At 43.7% G+C, this 21,094-nt stretch overlaps 2 protein-coding genes across 2 annotated transcripts in view; one reads left to right on the plus strand and one right to left on the minus strand.

The window, feature by feature from the left end:
• LOC117059708 (ATPase family AAA domain-containing protein 1-A-like) overlaps positions 1-20,698 on the minus strand; it is a 29,784-nt gene extending 9,086 nt beyond the window's left edge. Inside the window, exons 1-5 of the mRNA XM_033171472.1 lie at positions 20,619-20,698; positions 15,020-15,230; positions 10,793-10,891; positions 10,045-10,165; positions 8,126-8,326 (exon numbers count right to left, since the gene is read on the minus strand). Of these exons, the coding sequence (XP_033027363.1) occupies positions 8,126-8,326; positions 10,045-10,165; positions 10,793-10,891; positions 15,020-15,193 (595 nt within the window). The 5' untranslated portion in view covers positions 15,194-15,230; positions 20,619-20,698. The remainder of the gene's footprint in view (positions 1-8,125; positions 8,327-10,044; positions 10,166-10,792; positions 10,892-15,019; positions 15,231-20,618) is intronic.
• The window catches only part of PIWIL2 (piwi like RNA-mediated gene silencing 2), a 75,811-nt gene continuing 70,403 nt past the window's right edge, over positions 15,687-21,094 (plus strand). Inside the window, exon 1 of the mRNA XM_033171473.1 lies at positions 15,687-15,697. The gene's annotated coding sequence lies outside the window, so the exon portion shown is untranslated. The remainder of the gene's footprint in view (positions 15,698-21,094) is intronic.

The following is a 21,094-nucleotide window of genomic DNA, read 5'->3' on the forward strand; positions in this document are numbered from 1 at the left end:
AAAGAAAAGACAGTCCCAGAATATAATTAATAAGATCAAAATTGAGGACAAGATAATTGAAAAGCCAAAGGAAATTAGACCTTTAAATTTTTTATAGACATTTATATAAGGCTGGAAAAGAAAATATAGACAGAATTGAAGAGTATTTAAAGAAGGAAAATGTGCAAAAAATCCCAGTGGAGAAAAATGTCTGACTGAATCAACCATTAACATCAGAAGACATACAAGCAGCAATGAAGGACTTAAAACAGGAAAGGCACCAGGACCAGATGGATTCACGGCAAAATATTATAAAAAATTAAGTGAAATTTTATTGTCACCTTTGAGGGATCTGGTGAACAATATTCTTGAAAAGGGAGCTATCCCAGGTACATGGAAAGAAGCATTTATCACATTGATACCTAAACAGGAGACAGACTTAACCTAGGTTAAAAATTATAGGCCTATCTCACCGTTAAATAATGATTATAAGATGTTTGCAATCATCTTAGCAAATAGAATGGAGTTCTAAAATATAGGATACATGAAGACCAAGCAGGCTTTCTTCCTGGATAACAGATGAAAGATAATGTAAGGAATATAGTAGATATAATAGAATAATAGAGCAAAACAAGATGGCGCTGAGGTAAGACGCACTTGCCGGAGTTCCTTTTGAATCCTCCCTAAATTTGTGCTGTGGCTCCCAGCCTTTCAAGTTTTTGTTCTGAAGATTGTACCAGGGTGTTGGAGTTCACGTTAGGAGTTCACTCTGCCGATAATTGTGAAGCCAGCATCGTAAATCAGTTTTAATGAGCAGATAATTGTATTCTCCGGCAGCCTTGGCAGCAGCTTCTGACTCTCTGGTTTTCCGCCAGCTCACGCCCAGTTGCCGAGAGTTTTTTCCTTTTATTACTTTTTATTACCTTTTTACCTTTTTACCTTTTTATTACCGCTATTTTAAACGACTCAAAATGATGGGTCAAGGCAAACGCCTAAGGGATTGTGATGAGGCTTTGCCCTCCCCAAGAGCCAAACAACCAAAAACCGACCCCCCCGTGTCTGGCAAATGGAGTGGCCCCACTGAACACTGTTACATGGTGGAAACTCAGAACCGTTTCTACCCACTAATGTCCTCAGAAACAACGTCAACACCAGAGGAATTGTTTTCACCTCAGATTAAAACTGCAAACGGCAAGCCGGGAGGAGAGAGTGTCCCACTGAAGGTGGTACAAGACACCGGAACTGAGGACTCCGCAAGACAAGAACAACATGAACATCTCCATCTTGTGGTCAGAACCCTTAACTGTATATTCAAGAAGATTGATGTGCTATCCTCCCAGCTATGTAACCTTGAGCAGAAAATTGATAACTTCTGGCTAAAGTCTAAGCCAACTGTAGATACGGGGGAATTGAAGTTCCAGAGAACCTTACCCTCAACCAAAAAAGGAAATGTGATTCCTAAATATAGACCAAATCCTGCACTGAAACATCAAGCACTGTCCCTGCAACCCAAGAAAATCTGCCTAACCATCTGGGCAGGGTCAGCAAGGTGGCTCACTCTGGGTGGGGTCAAAAAGCACCTAAGCAATCTCCTAAACATAGAGACCACACAATGCGATCTTATTGCAGTATTACCCTTGAACCAGCACTTCAGGCCACAGAAAGTGATGCTTGCGTTTTACTCTCCAAGGATCCCCTCAGTTATCATCAGGCAGAAATCGCTCTTGGCTAGGTATGATATTACCGCAACGAGAGTTTTTATGGACAGTAAGATCCACCCCCTTCTACTCGCCGGCCACGGCAAGGAGCAGACTCTGTCGGAGAGGTCGGGAATACCTCGGGACATCGAGCCTCCTCAGCCGGAGGATATCCATCTGCACCGAAGCTGGACTTACTCTACGCCCTCACGAGCTCTAAAGAAACCCACCGGCGTAAGTAATCTTATGACTCCGCCGGAGGAAAGAGAGCTTTTAGCCGCCTTTGGCGACCTCCCACCGAGGGAACAACAAGAAATAATTGATAGACTAGAAGTACTTAATCAACAGTTCATACACGTCCGGAAGAACGGAAAAGTCCTGCTCACTTCTCAGGATAACCCTGTCAGCTCTTCGGAGCCATGTTTTATGGAAGCTGGAAGTCTTCCTTACCTTAGTTCGGCTCCTAAACCTCTGCCTCTCCCACTTGAGGGCAAAACCCACCGGTGCTTGGCAGACCCAGGTTTTGTCTCACAAGTAGGCTCCTCATCTCCACTCTTGATAAATTTTGACTCGCCCCCTAAGAGCTCCCCACTGAAGAGTGTAGCCCAGAGCTCCTTCCATCTTAACAATTCCTTACCAACTAATTCATCAATGCCGGAACTGGAGTCCTCATATTCCCCTGAGCGGCAAAGACCCGACATACAAATGACACCAGTATGCCAAACATCCCCAGTACCTTCGCCAGCATCAGGACAGGGGAGTGTTGCACCTACATCAAAAAATGGCCCGGATTGGATTGAAGACCCGGCCGGACATATAAATCAACTGGTTTCATCGGCGATCTTTAGACCTCGCGGAGGGGCAGTCTTAGCAAATCCAGTGGAGTTTCCCACCGAAGTGTCCTCCCATGGGCTAGCCCGCAGGAGACCCGTCCTGCTGCACCAGTCAGAACACCTTACTACCAACTTCAAGACTAGGTACCCCTTGCAGGTGCCAGCCCTGCAAAGTAAAATAACTGACTTTTTTGTGGGGCCTGCCCTGCCCCCTAAGGACACACATCTCTCCCTGAAATGACAGCGAATTGGACGCAACAGGAACTCGCCCCTATCAGTCCTCAGCTGGAATATTGCAGGCTGGAGGGGAAAAAAACTTGATCCAGAATTCTTGGAGTATATTAACCTGTTTCATATCATCTTGTTCCAAGAAACGTGGGAAGAGGAGAAAATCGTTTTAAATGGCTTTGAGCTTCTAGAACTCCCTGCCTGCCCCTCCCTGAAAGGAGGCCGCCCTAAAGGGGGCCTAATAATAGGTATCTCCCTCAAGTTACATTCAAAATTTACTCTAGTACAGGCCTTGCCTCCCTACGCCCTTACCGGGCTGATCGCGGGGGATAAGATTTCACTACTAGTTACAAACGTCTACTTCCCACCGGGGGGTTCTTCCCCCAAACTTGGCTCTAAATGGGACTCGCTAGAAGAGCATTTGCTCTCATGCTATGTTAAGTTTCCTAATACCCCGGCCATAATAGGTGGTGACTTTAACGCCCGCACAGCAGCAAACTGGGACTCGCTGACTAAAGCCAAATGGTGGGTTACTCCAAACCTTGATAATTATGATCAGGAGCATATCATGAGGAGAACTTCTAAAGACCATAGAGTAAATGAGGCCGGAGTACTCCTCTATCAAATGGCCATCCGTTTAAATCTAGTCCCCTTAAATGGCACATGCCTCCCTGACATTCCGGGGGATTTTACCCACCTGGGTGTTAAATCAAACAGCGTCCTCGATTACCTTTTGGTTTCCAGGGATCTACTTAAGTGCATTTCCGCCTTTAAGATCGAGAATGTACAATCTAGTGATCATCTTCCCCTTGTAGCCAAGCTTTCCCTGAACTGGCAGTCGGAGGCTCAGAGTCATGCGACCCAGATGGTAACCAACGCAACTCTCCAAGTAAGAGGAATCAAATGGTCGGAGGCCCAAGCTCAAAGGTATCAGGAATTCTTTCAAAAAGAGATTTGTGGGCTCCATCTCAAGACAGGCTCTGCCATGGATGAGCATAGCATAGTGCTGAGAAGCTTCCATCATCTTACGATCGATCTCACGGCCTTCTTCAGGTTACCACCCCAAATAATAAACCGAAATGAATATATTCACGGTGCCCCCTGGTATAATTCTCAGTGCAAACAAGCAAGACAGCACCTTCGTGCCATATATAATGCATATAAGATCTCTGGTGCATCTACCCTGCCAGCTAGTTATGCACAAGCCAAGCTAGCTTACAAACGCACACAGAAAATGGCCAAACGTGAGTGGCAACACAAGCGCTGGCAGGCTTTGATTACTGCTTCAAAACCGCATAGATCCAGGGAATTCTGGTCCTTGATCAACAGAAGGGCGAGGAAATACCCAAGGGCAGTTATCCCTGCACCGACATGGGAATTGTTCCTGAAGAAATGCTTCTCACAGGCAGAGGCTCCCTCTGCCCACCTGATGCATCTGTTTACCCACTTACCTATTTGGCCTCCCACTGATTCTGATGAAATAGCCAAGCTAATAGCTCAGCTGAAACCGGGTAAAGCCCCAGGGTCCGATCTGATCCCTGCTGAGGCCATTAAACTACACCCAAAATGGTGGGCTGGCATCTTGGCCAAAACCTTTGATGCAATCAACGCTTCCGGCCTTATCCCCAAAATATGGAAGGAGGCCATTATAGTACCAATTCATAAAAAAGGACCTCCAACAGAGCCGGAAAACTACCGTAACATCAGCCTCCTTTCAATCATAGGGAAAATTTATGCCCGCTTCTTGCTGACTAAACTATCGCGATGGGTAGATGAGACTAATCAGATTGGCCATGAACAAGCAGGGTTTAGAACTAAACGCTCCACAACCGACCATGCGATAGTTCTTTATCATCTTGCACGGAAGTACTCCTCCCCTCCCCGGGGATACCTCTGTGCCGCTTTTTTAGACTTAAAGGCAGCCTTTGACAGCGTACCTAGGAATATCCTATGGGAGAAACTTGCGAAACAGGGTATTGATAGAAGACTCTTATGGCTTATAAGTCAGCTCCACGAAGGTACCTTTGCCAGAGTGAGACTTACTCCTGCGGGCGACCTCACAAATTTGATACCAATAAACAAGGGAGTTCGCCAAGGATGTATATTGGCTCCCTGTCTATTTAGCCTATTCATCAGTGACATGCGAGCACCCCTAGTTAATTCATCTCCAAGTACACACGCGCCTAGACTAGCGGACTACCGCTGCCCACTCCTTCTATATGCGGACGATGCGGTAATTCTATCCTACTCACGTGTTGGACTAACCAGGGCCTTGAAGATCTTTGCCACATATTGTCAACTCAACCAATTAACTATTAATCATGCTAAATCCAAGATTCTGATTTTCTCCAGAAGTCGGAGATTATACAAATGGAAGCTTGGCGGAGCAAAAATAGAGCAAGTCCTAAAATTCCAATACCTAGGAGTTGTTTTTCAATACAATTTGGGGTGGAAAGCTCAAATTCAACACCTACTTAACAAGGCCAAAACTCTATCGTACGCACTCCTCCGATTCTTTTTCTCGGATGGAGCTTTGCATGTTCCGTCGGCCATAAAGGTGTTCAAGACAAAAGTGGTAGCCGTGCTTGCTTATGCTGCCCCGCTTTGGGCTGCGATGACAGACCTTGCCCCTCTTGAGACGCTGCAAAATCAATTCCTACGCCGGCTCCTTATGCTCCCCCTGTGTGTAAGCAATGCAGCCATTCGCTTAGAATTGAAGATTACATCCTTAGAAACTTGCCTGTGGAAGCAAGTCTTCAATTATTGGTTAACATTGTGGCATAGATTACCAAGCCACTACCTTGTCCAATGCTTATGGCGAGATGAATTCTCTAGCCTTTGGACTAGTAGAATCCATGCTAAACTCCTGAGTTATGGAATCTCTCCTTCAGATTCCCTTAAACTAGATCAAATTACTGCTCAAAGACTGATCCGCCAAAGACTGGATGACGTCGATCTACAGCGAAATTATATGCTGGGGGGAGGTGTTTGTTCGCCTCAGAACATAGGTATCACCTTAACTTATTGCGTTCCATCATACCTCTCCTCCCTTTCGACTGTGGTCCATAGACTGGCCTTCACCAAAGCGAGGTTCAATGTTTTTCCCTCTAACATCCTGAGACATAGATTCTCAAAGGGCCAGACCTCTGCCATGTGCGAATGTGATAAGGAGACACTGGAGTCTCTCCAGCACATTATGTTCGCTTGCCCCTTCTTCAACGGGCTACGGGCAAATTTGCTGGGATCAATCATACAGAAACTAGAGGGCACCCCACCAGAATTCCATCTCGCAAAAATCTTGCAGGATAAGGACGCTCATACGACCCTGAAAGTGGCAAGGTTCCTGGTCGCTGTCCTTACCCAAAAGCGACGCCAAGGAGCACTACAAGCTAGCTAAGGCTTAGTATGCCATCCTATTTTATTGTATTTTATTGTTACTGTGGTGTTTTAACGACTGTTGTTCTCACTTGCACAAGTTGTTATCTATGTGTTTTATTTGTATGGGCCTATGGCCGTAAATAAAATTCTATTCTATTCTATTCTATTCTAGGTTAAAAATTATAGGCCTATCTCACCGTTAAATAATGATTATAAGATGTTTGCAATCATCTTAGCAAATAGAATGGAGTTCTAAAATATAGGATACATGAAGACCAAGCAGGCTTTCTTCCTGGATAACAGATGAAAGATAATGTAAGGAATATAGTAGATATAATAGAATATCTGTCAAAAGGAATGATAAGCAAGCTGCATTATTATTTATAGATGCTGAGAAAGCCTTTGATAATATTTCTTGGAACTTTACATTTAAAAATTGGAACTAATGGAAATGAGACAATTGTTTATCAATGGGATCAAAGCAATATATACAGATCAAAAAGCTAGATTAATTGTGAATAATGTACTAACTGACAATTTTGAAATTACAAAAGGTACTAGACAAGGTTGCCCTCTTTCACTATTATTGTTTATAACTGTTTTGGAAGTTTTGTTGAGAAATATGAAAAAATCTGAAGAGGTAAAAGGAAACAATGTTGGTTGAAAAAGAATATAAATTAAAAGCCTTTGCAGATGATCTAGTTATAATAGTAGAACCGTTATCCAGTGCAGCAGAAGCACTGGATAGTAGTGCTTCTAGTAGAAGTAGGAGTGAATGGAACAATTTGGACAGGTAGCAGGATTTAAATTAAACAAAAAGAAAACAAAATGCTTGTTAAAAATATGGAAGAACATGTAAAAGATGAACTGCAATGCAAAATAGGTACAGAGGTGGTAAAAAAGGTAAAATATTTAGGAGTCTGGTTAACATCTAAAAATATAAATTTATTTAAAGACAATTACACACAGTTTGGAATGGAATCAAAAGAGATTTAGAAGTGTGGGGAAGAATTAATTTATATTTATGGGGGAGAATATCAGCGATTAAAATGAATGTGCTACCCAAAATGATATTTTTATTTCAGTCACCAATTATAAGTGGTGTAAGTATTTTTAAGAAATGGAAAAAAATAACAACAAAATTTATCTGTAATGACACACTGGGCAAAAGATATTGGGCATAATATAATGTTAGAAGATTGGGTAAGATTGTTGAAAGATGGAATAAATTTTATTGCTTGTAGCTCATTAAAAGAAAATATAATGAAAATTATGTATAGACGGTACCTAACACCAGTGAAATTAGCAAAAATGTATAGAACAAATAATAATAATTTGTCATATCTTCGAGAAGATACTTGAGATAGACGTTTTCAGAATTCCCAGGTAAATTTGCCATTAAAATTTTAATTAATTGATCCCTGGCTTGTTTATACAGCCCACAGTATAGTAAGATAAGCTTCATACAATCAACAGCTTCTTGGCCTTTTGGCTAAGATCAAGTGTAGTCTTCAGTAGGCCTTGAAAACATGGATAGTCTGAAAACATGGATAGTCTGTGCCTATCTAATATTTAACAGGAGGGAATTCCAAAGGGTAGGAGCCGCAACATTAGAGGCCTGATTCCTATATTCAGCAGACTGAACCACTGGAGAAGGTGGTCTCTGCAGGAGGCCCTCACCTGCAGAGCACCGTGACTGACTGGGTAGAGAAGGAGCAAGAGGGTCTTTTACTCCTTTTCCTTACCTTCACAGGATGTTTGTGCATTATTAGAGCCATCTAACCAGTGGTTGTTAGAAGAAACAAAACACTGGACCAGGTGGCTCTTTAGCCTGATATGACATAGCAATTATTACCTTTATATTATATGTTCAAGAAAGGAAGGGAAGGAGGAATTGGCTGAGAGACTGAAAGTGAATAAGAGATCTAGGAAAGACTTAAGAGTAAGGAGAGGCAACCATGGCAGAGGATGCTGATGTTGGGATCTGGGAGAAAGGGATACGAACATTACCTATTTCATCTATGAAAATGATGCAGGGCTGAAGCTTGGTTGCCAGTGAGAAAATGGCAGCTGTGAGCTTCTGTGACTCTCCATACCATTTGTCCGTCAGCGTAGATGCTTGCAGGTTTATGAACCTGCATCCTGATGCCTGGGCTGTTGCTTTGGCAAGAAGGGTTTTCCCACAACCCGGAGGGCCATAGAGTAGGACACCTGGTAGCAAGGAAAAACCCATAAGCACAGGTTCACAGTCTGCCTCCTTTTTTTATGTGAGAAGTTCACCCCCACTTTCTGATTGTATTATAAAACCCACCAGAAACAATTTTCTAATTCAAAGATTGCCAGCCCTTTGGGGCTCATGGGCAGATGTGCAAATTAGAGAAACTTGTGGGCATTGTACATACCACAATCATGCACCTTGAAAAATGTGCTTCTCTCCCCACCCCACCCCAGCCTAGTTAGAGAGTGGTCTTCCTGCAGAGGGCAGCTGGGGAGGCAAAAGATAAGCATTCCTCCCCGGCTGCCATCTCCAGGAAGATCTCTCGTCTCGCTCCACACACAACCATTAGGCTTGACTCCAAGCCTAACTGGCAGGGTTGACCCACCCATCAGGCAAGGTGAGGTGACCATCTCAGGGGCAGCAGATCCTGATGTAGATCTTCATTCACCCTTTCTTTTCTATCGGGGAGGGGGACACTATTTAGTGGTTTGTCTCAGGTGCCAAAATGTGTTTTGTGAGGTGGGCGTTTCAGAACAGGAGAGGGAGAGTTGACACCCACCCCCCCTTGGAAAAAGCCTTCTATTGTCTATAACAGAATGCTTCTTTCAAGCCTAACTCCAGCATAGCAAGGAAAGGGACCTTGCAGGCTTCAGGGAAACCTCTGCAGACACATTTGTGCCTGCGTGCACTGCACTAACAGCTCATATTCTAACTACAGTAACCATTTTAGGAAAGGGACAATGGGCACAACGTATGTCCCACCAAGAAAAATTTAGCCCACCCCTATCCTTCTATGCACTGTAGTTTGACAGTGTATTGGAGGTGTGTCCATATAAGTTATATTCAGAGTGCACCCATTGAAAATAATAATATTGTTATAATAATTTATTATTTATACCCCGCCCATCTGGCTGGGTTTCCCCAGCCACTCTGGGCGGCTTCCAACAGAATGTTAAAATACAATAATCTATTAAACATTAAAAGCTTCCCTAAACAGGGCTGCTTTCAGATGTCTTCTAAAAGTCTGGTAGTTGTTTTTCTCTTTGACATCTGGTGGGAGGGTGTTCCACAGGGCGGGTGCCACTACCAAAAGGCCCTCTGCCTGGTTCCCTGTAACTTGGAATGGACATAATTTACTCTTGTTCATTATATTCAAAGCTGGTTCCACATCCAAGTGGAAGAAAGTGAGGACAGGGGCTGTTTATTCCCTTTGCACTTTCTGAGTTGTCCTTGCTGCTCTTGCTGCTGCCCAACTGGCTGAGGCAATTCTGCATTGATGTACGTTCTGTTTGTGTGCATGTGCAGTCCCAGAAGTAGTCCCTGGGAACGGGGAGCAGCTGTTAACCAAGTCCCGCCATCCCTCCCTGTGTGTGTCAGCTGTGGAAGCTCTGCCTTCCCTCTGGCTTGTGGGAGATGAAGGAATGGCAGGCCATTTTACACAATTTTGCTTTTGCAAGTGGGGGCCCAGAAAAGTGGGGGCCCATATGTCTGTTTGGGGGATTCCTGGGTAAATGGGGAATCACTTGTACATACCCAGCAATTTTCTTAAGTGGTCAACAGTTAGCAAACTGACCCTCTCACAATAATAACTTATTTGATATGTCGGGTTTGGCTAAAAAATGCAGATTTTAAAAGGAAGGAAACTTTCCTTAAGTCTCAAAAATTATGTTAAATGACTAGTAAAAATTGCCCTTTGTTCCAAAGTAAATACCTCTTGGGGGCTGGCAGAGCCTGGAGTGCTGCAACAAATGTCGCCGCTGGAATGGGAGGATCACAGTGTCCTGGAGTTCGCTGACCATCTCATCCAGGCCTGCAATGTCCTTCCAAGTTACCTGTAGGTGGGACAAGCTGTGAGCAGTTGGCAGATAACGAAGGGACTCTGCACTACCTGACAAGATTAATTGGATTCAAAACATTCGCATTGCAAATTCCAAGGTTAGAAATTTGAATCTAAATGCAACTGCTCTATTTTCCTGTTATCCTTGGCTTTCCTATTCATTCTGTCACTGTGTCTTTCCTCCATTATCAGCATTTAGACTAAGCTCCTTGGGGTAGGGACCTTTTCTATCTATTCTTGATTTAAAGGATTGTCTACATCAGCAAAGAACTGGATCCACCTTTGACCCAAACAGACATATGGGGCCCATATCTTAATTGTTTGCCATTTGTAGTGGTATTTGGACTGGTGGTTGTGCTGCTGTTGTGACCCATCATGACCTGAGAGTCGGTCCTAACCCACCAGTCGAAGACCCAATGGTCTATATTGATGTGCTGCAAAGTACTAAAGTTCCAGATCTGAATTACTAATTCTGGTGTGAACCCACACAATCTCATTTCAGAACTAAGATTGGTGCAACTTTTTTCTGTCTGTTTTTCTTCAGCAGATTAGAGAGCTAGTGACTTTATCACTCAGAACTCTTTTGCATTTGGTCAAGAGGAGCAGCAGCCTGCCCACCTACCTTGATATCCTTTGGAACCACCAGGTGAGTGGCAATGATCATCTCATGCTCTGCCAGCTTCACTCCTTCCACTCCAATCTGCTTCATCAAGCGTTCCGCCTGCCGACAAAACAAAGAGGCCCAGAGTTGCAATCCTCCCTTTATCTCAGAGATTTAAGATAGGACTCTGCTATTGTCATGACTTGCACTTGGCACTTTTAGAAGAAGAATTTCATTTATAAAATGAGTGAGGAAAAGGAATAAAGAAAGAAGTGAATGAGAATGAAAAAAGGAAAAGAAAAAATATTGTTACATAATAATAATTTATTATTTATACCCCTCCCATCTGGCTGTATTCTTCTTATCTTAATACACATATAATTGTCAGTAATCTAATATATTATGTGTAAACTCATTCCAAATATTATATTTATTCAAAGAAAGTGTGTGTCTGTTCATTTGTTGCCAATGTTGTCGTGTTTTCAAGCCATTGATTAGGGGAATTGTATCGCTATTCTTCCAGTTCATCTGTATCTTGGCCACCATTAGGGCATGTAGAATCCATTTTCTCAGTCCTGTTGCCAATTTCCATACAATGGGAATATATAGTTCAAGAGCATCTTAACATTTTCCACAGTGTCTTGTTTATATAGTCCAGCACTTTCTTCCAAAATTTAGTAAGTGTGGGACATAGTAAATGGTTCAAAGAAGCATCATCCATATTAAATCTCCAACAAAGAGCTACATTAGATACTCCTTATACCAAAAAGGGGGGGGGGGAGGATGAGGGTGGCACTGTGGGTTAAACTGCAGAGTCTAGGGCTTGCCAATCAGAAGGTCGGCAGTTCGAATGCCCCCGATGGGGTGAGCTCCCGTTGCTCGGTCCCTGCACCTGCCAACCTAGCAGTTCGAAAGCACGTCAAAGTGCAAGTAGATAAATAGGTATCACTCCAGCGGGAAGGTAAACGGCGTTTCCGTGCGCTGCTCTAGTTGGCTTAGTCATGCTGGCCACATGACCCGGAAGCTGTACGCCGGCTCCCTCGGCCAGTAAAGCGAGATGAGCGCCGCAACCCCAGAGTCATCTGTGACTGGACCTAATGGTCAGAGGTCCCTTTACCCTTTATACAAACATAAGGGAGTCCAATAGATTCTAAATAGTATTTTCTGTAGTATAAGTTTTAGTTTAAGATCCATCAATATGTCTGATACCAAATCAAATATATTTTCCCACTGTCTAGGTAATCGTGAACATTCCAATTCTTTATTCCAATCATTTCTTAAATTCTGCATATCAAACTTATTTGTTGATAATAAATATCTATAAAGAGTAATTGCTGGCTTTTTCGTTTCAAATTAATTATCCAATTGCTCCAAAATTTCGGGTGTCTCAGATGCTGAGAATACCACCAGACCAAATAAAGTTACTAAAAGATGCAGCTGGAAGTACAGTGGTACCTCAGGTTACATACGCTTCAGGTTACATACGCAGGGGCTTAGCAAGCCTCTGCGCTGCCGGGGGTGGCGGCAGCGCAGAGGCACCCCCCTGGGGGAGGAGCACGACGTGTGTGTCCGTGACATCGTCGTGACATCATGACACACGTGGATGCCGCTGAAGGGGGAAAAAGCGGTGGAAAAGGGACAAGCCAGCGACAAGCGTGACGTCCCCTCCTCGCTGGCCCGCCCCTCGCACTGAAAAATAGCCGCTGGAAGGGGGAAAAGGCGACATGCCCCCGTTTGGGGCCCGCCCGCCCGGCGGGGCGGGGTCAGGAGCCCAGCCAAAGTGTCATCCCCCTCCCCTGGAACTCGGGGCGGGGGCCCCCTTGCTACGCCCCTGTACATACACTTCAGGTTACAGACTCCGCTAACCCAGAAATAACACTTCAGGTTAAGAACTTTGCTTTGGGATGAGAACAGAAATCGTGTTCTGGTGGTGCAGCGGGAGGCCCCATTAGCTAAAGTGGTGCTTCAGGTTAAGAACAGTTTCAGGTTAAGAACGGACCTCCGGAACGAATTAAGTTCTTAACCCAAGGTATTGCCATCTGGCAGATGGTATTTTTCTCTCAGAGCATCTTCCTCATCTGTCAGTTGATCCAAGGTTGCCATCCAGTTTTTCCACATTACCATTTTCTTCCAATTATTAAAGTCTGATTTTCCCCTGCATGTGGAAATGGATCAAATTTAATTTTATTAGCTAATATAGTCCATATCTTTTTTACTTAATTGCTTCAAGAGTCATTTGAACTTTCATATATTTTGATCCTAATACTGTCCATCCAACCAAAGCTGTTATATATGTATACTTGGTATATACCGCCCAACTCAGGAGATTAAAACCATCAGCGGGTCTCCAATGTTTGATACTTGTCAATGAATAAGCATGATGGTATACTTCCAGATTGGGAATACCAAATCCACCTTCCTTAATTTGTAATTCCATTTTCTGCAATGATATTCTCGGTACATTTGAACCCCAAATACATTTCCTAAACAGCAAGTTTATATTTTGGAAATATGATCCAGATATAAAAACTGGAAGTCCTCTCAGAATATAAATAAATCTGGGAATAATGTTCATTTTGAGAGCATTCACCCTTCCCCAAAGGGTAAGGTTTAATGACTCATCGGTATCTTGAGAAACATCATTGATTATTTTTGTTTATATTAACTGTTACTAACTGAGTTATATCATTATTAGTTGCTGATTTCTATTTGTTACGGTCACTGTTAAAATATTTGTATCGACATTAATCAATGATACGGGTTGATAGTTCGCACAACTGGTATGATCTTTATCTGGTTTGGGTATAATTGTAATATAAGTTTGAGTAAATACCTTACATAGGATACCCTTATCAAATATCTCTCCATACAATGGATGAAGTTTTGGTACCAGTAAATCTATATAAATCTAAACAAAATTAAAAAAAAATTCCAGTAGCACCTTAGAGACCAACTAAATTTGTTCTTGGTATGAGCTTTCGTGTGCATGCACACTTCTTCAAAAAAATTTATTTTGTTTTGACTATGGCAGACCAACACGGCTACCCACCTGTAACTGGAACTATATAAATCTGATAGCACACAATAGGAAATCCATCCAGTCCTGGTGTTTTACCACTTGGAACTAATAGTCTTGGATCACTGTAGACAAGACCAGATGCATTGCACGAATGCAGTCAAGGTGACTGTCCTGTGTTTGCACATCCAGTACAAGACCTACCAAGAGTCCACAGGACTGGAACTGGTGGCTTTCTCATTGGTGTTCTGCTGTTGTTTGGGCAGAGAGGGCTGAAACAGATATTATCCCTAGAGTTCCAGTAAATCTCCACTCATGCAGACAACTAATGAGCTTGAAAGTTTGGGTCTCTTTTGCCAGCATTTGGCTTTGTCACTGGTTTCCAAAATTGCTTTTTATTTTGTACCTTGCAGGCTCTCTGTCTGTGGCAAGGCCTTCCCCACCCCTGAGCTTCAGTCTCATTCTGCTGGGAATGATACCAGCAGTCAACCTCTGCTCCTCTCTGTGCTTAGGATAGTTTAGTCATGGGACCTGCAGCAGGATTACCACCAAAGCCCCCTCTCACACAGTTTTTTTTTAATGTTAGCTATCTAGTATTTATATTTAACTACTGTATATTTATCTACTGTAAAGGCAGTGAAGGATAGGCGTGCCTGGCGTGCTCTGGTCCATGGGGTCACGAAGAGTCGGACACGACTGAACAACTGAACCACAACTGTAAACTCATATAAAAATATATCTACGTTGTGTACAAAATCTCAGTTAAAACCAAAACAACAAAAAATAAGACCAGGAGGAAGGTTGGTTGGGGCCCTTGCCTTCTTTTGCCTGTGTTTTATTTGGTTTGCATGTGGGTGTCGGTATCAGTGTGAAATGTGTATTTTTTGTGCCTGCAACAGTTCCTTACATTGTAAAAGTGACCCCGGACCCCAAAAGACTGGAGGCTACTGTCCATTTGTTATTGAAAGATGAGCAGAGACAAAGAAACAAGAAAAAAAGAGAAAGATAGATCAGCCTGTCATTGAATGCTACAGTGGTGCTAAATTGTGCTAAATTGTGCCATGCATAGGAGACACCCCCCCCCCCGATGTGCCGCTATGGAAGGACATATGATGTATTCACCACAGCAGAATATCAGTGATCAAGATCGGTGACCATTTTAGGATTCCAAAATTATAGCCCAATTGGTGCGCGTGCACAGTGCACTTTGTTGGTAAGTTTTATGTACGTACCTTTTTCTTTAGTTGTATCCTTTGCTTACGGGTCGGGTCCAAGGCATCTGATACCCACTTGATGCTGAAGTAGGTGGCAGCCCCAAAGACGGTCAGGCGAAGGAGGACAGCAAACACTTCATTCCGGGTCAGTGGCCGAGTCAGAAGGTCTTTGGAGACTTCCCCTAGCAACATCTCTTCTGTGTTTCAGGCAGCCAGACTACAAGCTGAACTACATTAAGAAAATTAAAAAGGGGGAAGACAACAAGGGATATAAATGAATTAGAAAGGAAAAACTGCAGCCATTGTATCAGCATTTTGGATTGTCACAAGATCACAAAACCAAGTAATGAAGTCACATTTTAGCCAAGGAGAGACAAAGCTGGTGCCGTGTAGTGACTAAGGAGCTATGAATCAGGAAGTCCTCCCATTACAGTCCCACCTCTGCTATGAACTTTCTGGTCTCTATAGGTCAGCAATTCTTACTCATCCTCAACCTCCCACCTCCAGTATGGGGAAAGGCTGTAGCTCAGTGGTAATATCACTTTTTTCGGTCATAGCAGTTCAAAAGCAGACCAGTGTGAGTAGATAAATAGGTACCACTGCAGCAGGAAGGTAAATTGTGTTTCTGTGTGCCAGAAGCAGTTTAGTCATGTTGGCCACATGACCAGGGCTGTCTTAAGCCTATCCGGCGCCCTGGTTCAAAGATCCCTCTGGCGCCCCCCCCCCCCGTGCCCCTGCCGCCTCTCCGCCCGCCTCCCTCCCGCGCTGGCCGCCCCTCAGGAGGGGGGGTGGGTGAGCGGGGGATGAGGGGCGTGGCGTTGGAGCGGGCGGGCGGGCTGCAAGCCGGTCGCCCTCGCCTCCTGGACCCCCAGCTGGAGTGCTGGAAGGGCACGCAAAGCCCCGCGCTGCTCCAGCGCTCTAGCTGGGGCTCCGGGAGGCGAGGGCGGCCGGCTTGTAGCCCGCCCGCCCACCGGCGCGCGAGTGCCCGCCCGCCCGGGAGCGGGGGCGGGTTGGGGAGGGGGAGCCCGGTATGCCGGCGGGCTCGCAGGGGGGCCTGGCGCCCTGGCGCGCCACGCCACAAGCCCCTATGGCTGAGACGGCCCTGCACATGACCCAGAAAGCTGTCTGTGGACAAACGCCGGCTCCCTTGGCCTGAAGTGAGAGGAGCGCTGCACCCCATAGTTGCCTTTGACTGGACCTAACCATCCAGGGGTCTTTTACCTTTACCTTGATGGGACTGTGCAAGGGGCTAAGTAAATATCCTGGGGTTGAAAGGGGGTCAAAAAAGGCCTGGGGTGGAAAATATGCTTACAAGACATTAGGCAAAAGCATTAATTCAGAACGATGAGCCTTAGGAATAAAGGGCATACTCCCTTGCCATTGAGGAACTTCTGTATGGCAATAGCTGCTGAGAGTTTGTGGGTCCTGCTCCTGCCTCTTTCCACCAGGCCTAGGGCACCTGACAGACTACAAAAGGACTCCTGCTGCCCAGCAGAGAGTTCTGTTTACATTCTTTTAAACTGCTTTTTAATTGTATTTTTTAAATAAAATTGTTTTAATTGTTTTTAAGTGTTTTGGGGGTTATTCAGCTATTTCTGTTTATATTTTGATTATGTATTTTGTGTTTTTAAACTGTAATTTTATCTTGTGAACTGGTCTGAGACCTGCACGCATATGGGGAAGAATATTGGTTATAAAAATTAATGTATTACCAAGAATGCTGTTTTTATTCCAATCAATACCTGTTATCAGTGGGACAGATCACATTAAAGAATGGCAGAAAGATATTTCTAAATTTATCTGGCAGGGGACGAAACCAAGAAGTGGCTTCTCCCTGCCATATCTGAGGTTATACTATGAGGCGCCCTGCCTCTGCTGGCTTCGAGAATGGATAGCATTAGAAAATATGGATGTTCTAGTTTTGGAAGGTCATGATAATAGATTTAGTTGGCATGCATATCTATTGTGTGAAAAGGTAAAAGTACATAATGGATTTTTAACACATTTGATAAGAAAATCAATTTATGGTGTATGGGAGAAATATAAAAATGTGTTAGAGCAAAAAACACCACTAGAAGCAATATCATTGAAAAAGTTGAGTGCAAAAAATAAATGGGCAACATATAAATAGCTGTTAAAGGAGGTATAGAACCAATTGAAACTAACAAATTTTGAAGATATAAGAGAGTCATTAACATACTGATTACAATACCATAAATTAAATGATGTATTTAAAAAGGATAAAATAAATGATTTCAGTAATGAAATTGAAGGTTTGAAAAGGAATTGTTGAAAAATAAAGTAAAACACTGTCTAAAATGTATAAGATGTTAGAATGAAGAGGTTAAATCAGTAATGATACAATGGGCAAGAGATTTTGGATACAATATTCAACTCTTAATGGGAGAAGCTGTGGAGAGAGGATTTAAAATTTACGGCAAGCAGTACATTGAAATAAAATTATATGAAGATGATGTATAGATGGTATTTGACTCTTAGTAAGGGAGTATAAAAGACTATTCATTTATGTGATGATGGCAGCCCAGATACTCTTAGCCCAGATGGAAGGAAGACAAAACACCTACAAGAGAAGAGTGGACAACAAAATTGATAGACTATGCTGAGATGACTAAAATGACTGAAAAATCAGGAACCAGAATGATAACAAATTTAACAAGGACTGTGAAAATTTTGTAACTTACTTAGGAGAACACTGTAAACATTAGCAGGACTGAAATAACATTTGCAATTGTGGGAATGTTTAGGAGTGTGGATGAGTATATATTATTTATATATCTCAATCCCAGCTTGTGTGAGCAAGCTCCAAACTTAGCAGAGTTTACATTCCCTTTTAAAACACAGCAGAAAAACGTTTGCATAGGCTTGCTTAAGCCAGCTATATTCCTGGTATATTCCCCTTGTTCCCTCTTAAAAGTAGAAAGACACAATACTGATTATAAGATATAAAAGGAGTTTACTTACAGACATCCATGAGTTACAGTACATGCTTCAAGGAGGCATGTACTGTAACTCATGGATGTCTGTAAGTAAACTCCTTTTATATCTTATAATCAGTATTGTGTCTTTCTACTTTTAAGAGGGAACAAGGGGAATATACCAGGAATATAGCTGGCTTAAGCAAGCCTATGCAAACGTTTTTCTGCTGTGTTTTAAAAGGGAATGTAAACTCTGCTAAGTTTGGAGCTTGCTCACACAAGCTGGGATTGATATATATAAATAATATATACTCATCCACACTCCTAAACATTCCCACAAAGGGTTATGGGCCCCAGAATTGCATATTTTTGTGTATTTTTGAAGGATTGCATTGGATTGTATTTTTGAGTTGAGTTAGATTTTTGAAAGTACTTCCTGGTGAGCACATGTTTTCTTTGTCTTTGTTCTTTTGTTACTGTGCTGAAAAGGGATTAATCCCCCTCCCCTCCCTCAGAGTTTACAGTACTCAGAGGCAGTGAAGATTTATTTGAGTTTTTTGTATTTTTGAGCATTTTTGAGTTTTTGTTTTTGGAATTTTTGACAAATTTTTGGATTTTTGAAATTTTTTCAACTTTTTGAATTTTAAGATGGCTAGTCTAGCTTTTGATAGTGAAGCAAGGCCAAACTATATGCTGCTGAACGACCATAATTTTGTGCACTGGAAGCAACGCTTAATGGTATATCTGAGTGCAAGGAACGTTCTGCAGGCTATAAAAGATGAAAAGCCTACAGGAGATAAAGAAGAAGATTTAGCCAAAATTGAAGCCTGGGAAAGGAAGAATAGCGAAGCCAAGCACATAATTTTAAGTGCACTTCGCGATGAGCATCTATCCTTAATAAACATTGAGGATGATGCATCCCAGATTTTAAAAGACATTGAGCGGATTTATGGAGCATCTACACAGAACTCCTACAGGCATTTGCTAGATAAATTGCTCAAGTTAAAGATGAACTCCAGAGAGCAGTTCACAGAGCATGTTAAGAGTTTTTCAGAGATTGTGCAAAGAATTGCTCTCACTCCTGAAGCTCTTAATGAAGTGACTAAGGTGACTTTCTTGCTAGCATCGCTAGGACCAGCATTTTCTTCATTTAGAAGCCTAATGGATCACACAAAAGATCTGACTTTTAATGAATTAATCAGCCACTTAAGAGAGGAATGCAGAGAAAGCTTGGATTCTCAAGAACGCAACTCTAGGAGAGGTGACTGTAATTATGCTTCTAAAGCAAAGAATTCCCAGACCTTTCAGCAAAAGGCAGAAAGGAAGGAAAGATTTAAGTGCTCCATTTTGCCTCATCCTTTGAAGAAGCAGCATGCTCTCTCTCAGCCTGCAGCTGAGAGAAGCAGAGGTGAAGCCTGTTCCCTCATGGAAGCAGCTTCACTGCATGTAAATACATTTATCTAAGTTTGTCTGCCTCCTTGAAGCATGTACTGTAATTCTTGGATGTCTGTAAGTAAACTCCTTTTATATCTTATAATCAGTATTGTGTCTTTCTACTTTTAAGAGGGAACAAGGGGAATATACCAGGAATATAGCTGGCTTAAGCAAGCCTATGCAAACGTTTTTCTGCTGTGTTTTAAAAGGGAATGTAAACTCTGCTAAGTTTGGAGCTTGCTCACACAAGCTGGGATTGAGATATATAAATAATATATACTCATCCACACTCCTAAACATTCCCACAGCAATATGAAAAGAACCATGGATATAGAGTTTTAAGGATAAATAAAGGACGATATGGTATGCAGTGGAAAATGGTTATTAGCAGCCCTGGTGGAACTTCATGCTCTGGCACGGGGGGGGGGGGGCGGAGAGCAGGCGGGGGCGTGGCGCTCATCCTGGGGGCGTGCTGCGTTGCCTGCGGGGCATGGTGCCCAGCGCGGGCAGGGGGGCAGCTGCGATGGCATCCCACTGGGGGCAGTGCGCTCCCCCCCCCACTCCTCTTCCTCCGACAGTGATTAGCAGACTCCACAGAGGGGAGGAAGGAAGTCCAAGAATTCGGAGAATTCTACACTTTTTGATTCTATTTTATGTGTGAATGTAAAATTAACTTGTAAAACCAATAAAAAATTATTTTAAAAAACAGAGGCGGAAGTCCTGTGGTGCAGTCCCTTGTGGCGTCCCCAGGCAGGGCTGGCAGAGCTCCAGGGCTGGGTAGGCAACGCTGAGCTAGTGAGCTAGACCAATGATCTGGCTCGGAATAGGGTAGCTCTTTATTCGTTCCTATTAGTCCAATGCCATGTCGTCCAGCCTTGCCTAGTAGCGGGTCAGGTTCTCTCTCAGGGCCTGATGAGCTCTGGGTGCAGTTATGGCGTCGTGCTGCTGCCGGGCCCTTGGAATCTGCCCCTGAATGTGGGAGGCCGGTGCCCAGGACTGAATCTACCTCACGGCCGGGCCTCCTTCTCCTCCTGTCGTCCGCTGTGTGGGACCCGAAGGAAAGGCGAGGGGCAGGTCTCCTCGCCCGCGCCCTGTGCCTTTCGGGCCGCCCGCCGCGTCGCTGGCCGTGGTGCTGAATGCGGCCCTGGCGGCGGAGCCGAAGGGGAGAGAGACGCGGCCAGCCCGACTCACCCGACCGCCGTCCTCCGCGGCCGCCGACGAACTCGCCGCCTGGGAACCTTTCCTACCTCAGCCGCCGCCTCCTTCCTTGGGCACAGGCACAGCATGATGACGGCGAGACTCAAAGCAGGTCGGTCTGGAAATCTGCTTGCTATTGTCAATGCCAACGGGAAGTCGCGTGTGCAAACGACAGCCCGGCAGGCAGCTTTTGCAAAATGCACCACTATGGCCGGAGCAGGACTCCTGGGTTCCTTGCGGGCGCAGGTATCCAAGTTACTTTGCTTACCTCTCTCCATTGGAGTTAGGCGCAGATTGTTCGACTGAGAGAAATATTGGTTGATGAATAGCGCAATTACGCAGAAGTAATTCCTATGAAGTTTCATGCTATTTCCGCCCAGGTAAATAGGTCTCGTGGGAGTCAGGAGTACTTATTTCTTAGTAAACGTGTATTGGCTTCTGGAGTAAGAGTAGATATCTTGCTGCATTAATCAATTAAAAGTTGCATTAGTAAACTCTTAATATATATATATATTTAAAGAAGCTT

Source organism: Lacerta agilis, chromosome 15 (assembly GCF_009819535.1).
Source record: "Lacerta agilis isolate rLacAgi1 chromosome 15, rLacAgi1.pri, whole genome shotgun sequence".
Taxonomy (NCBI): Eukaryota; Metazoa; Chordata; class Lepidosauria; order Squamata; family Lacertidae; genus Lacerta; species Lacerta agilis.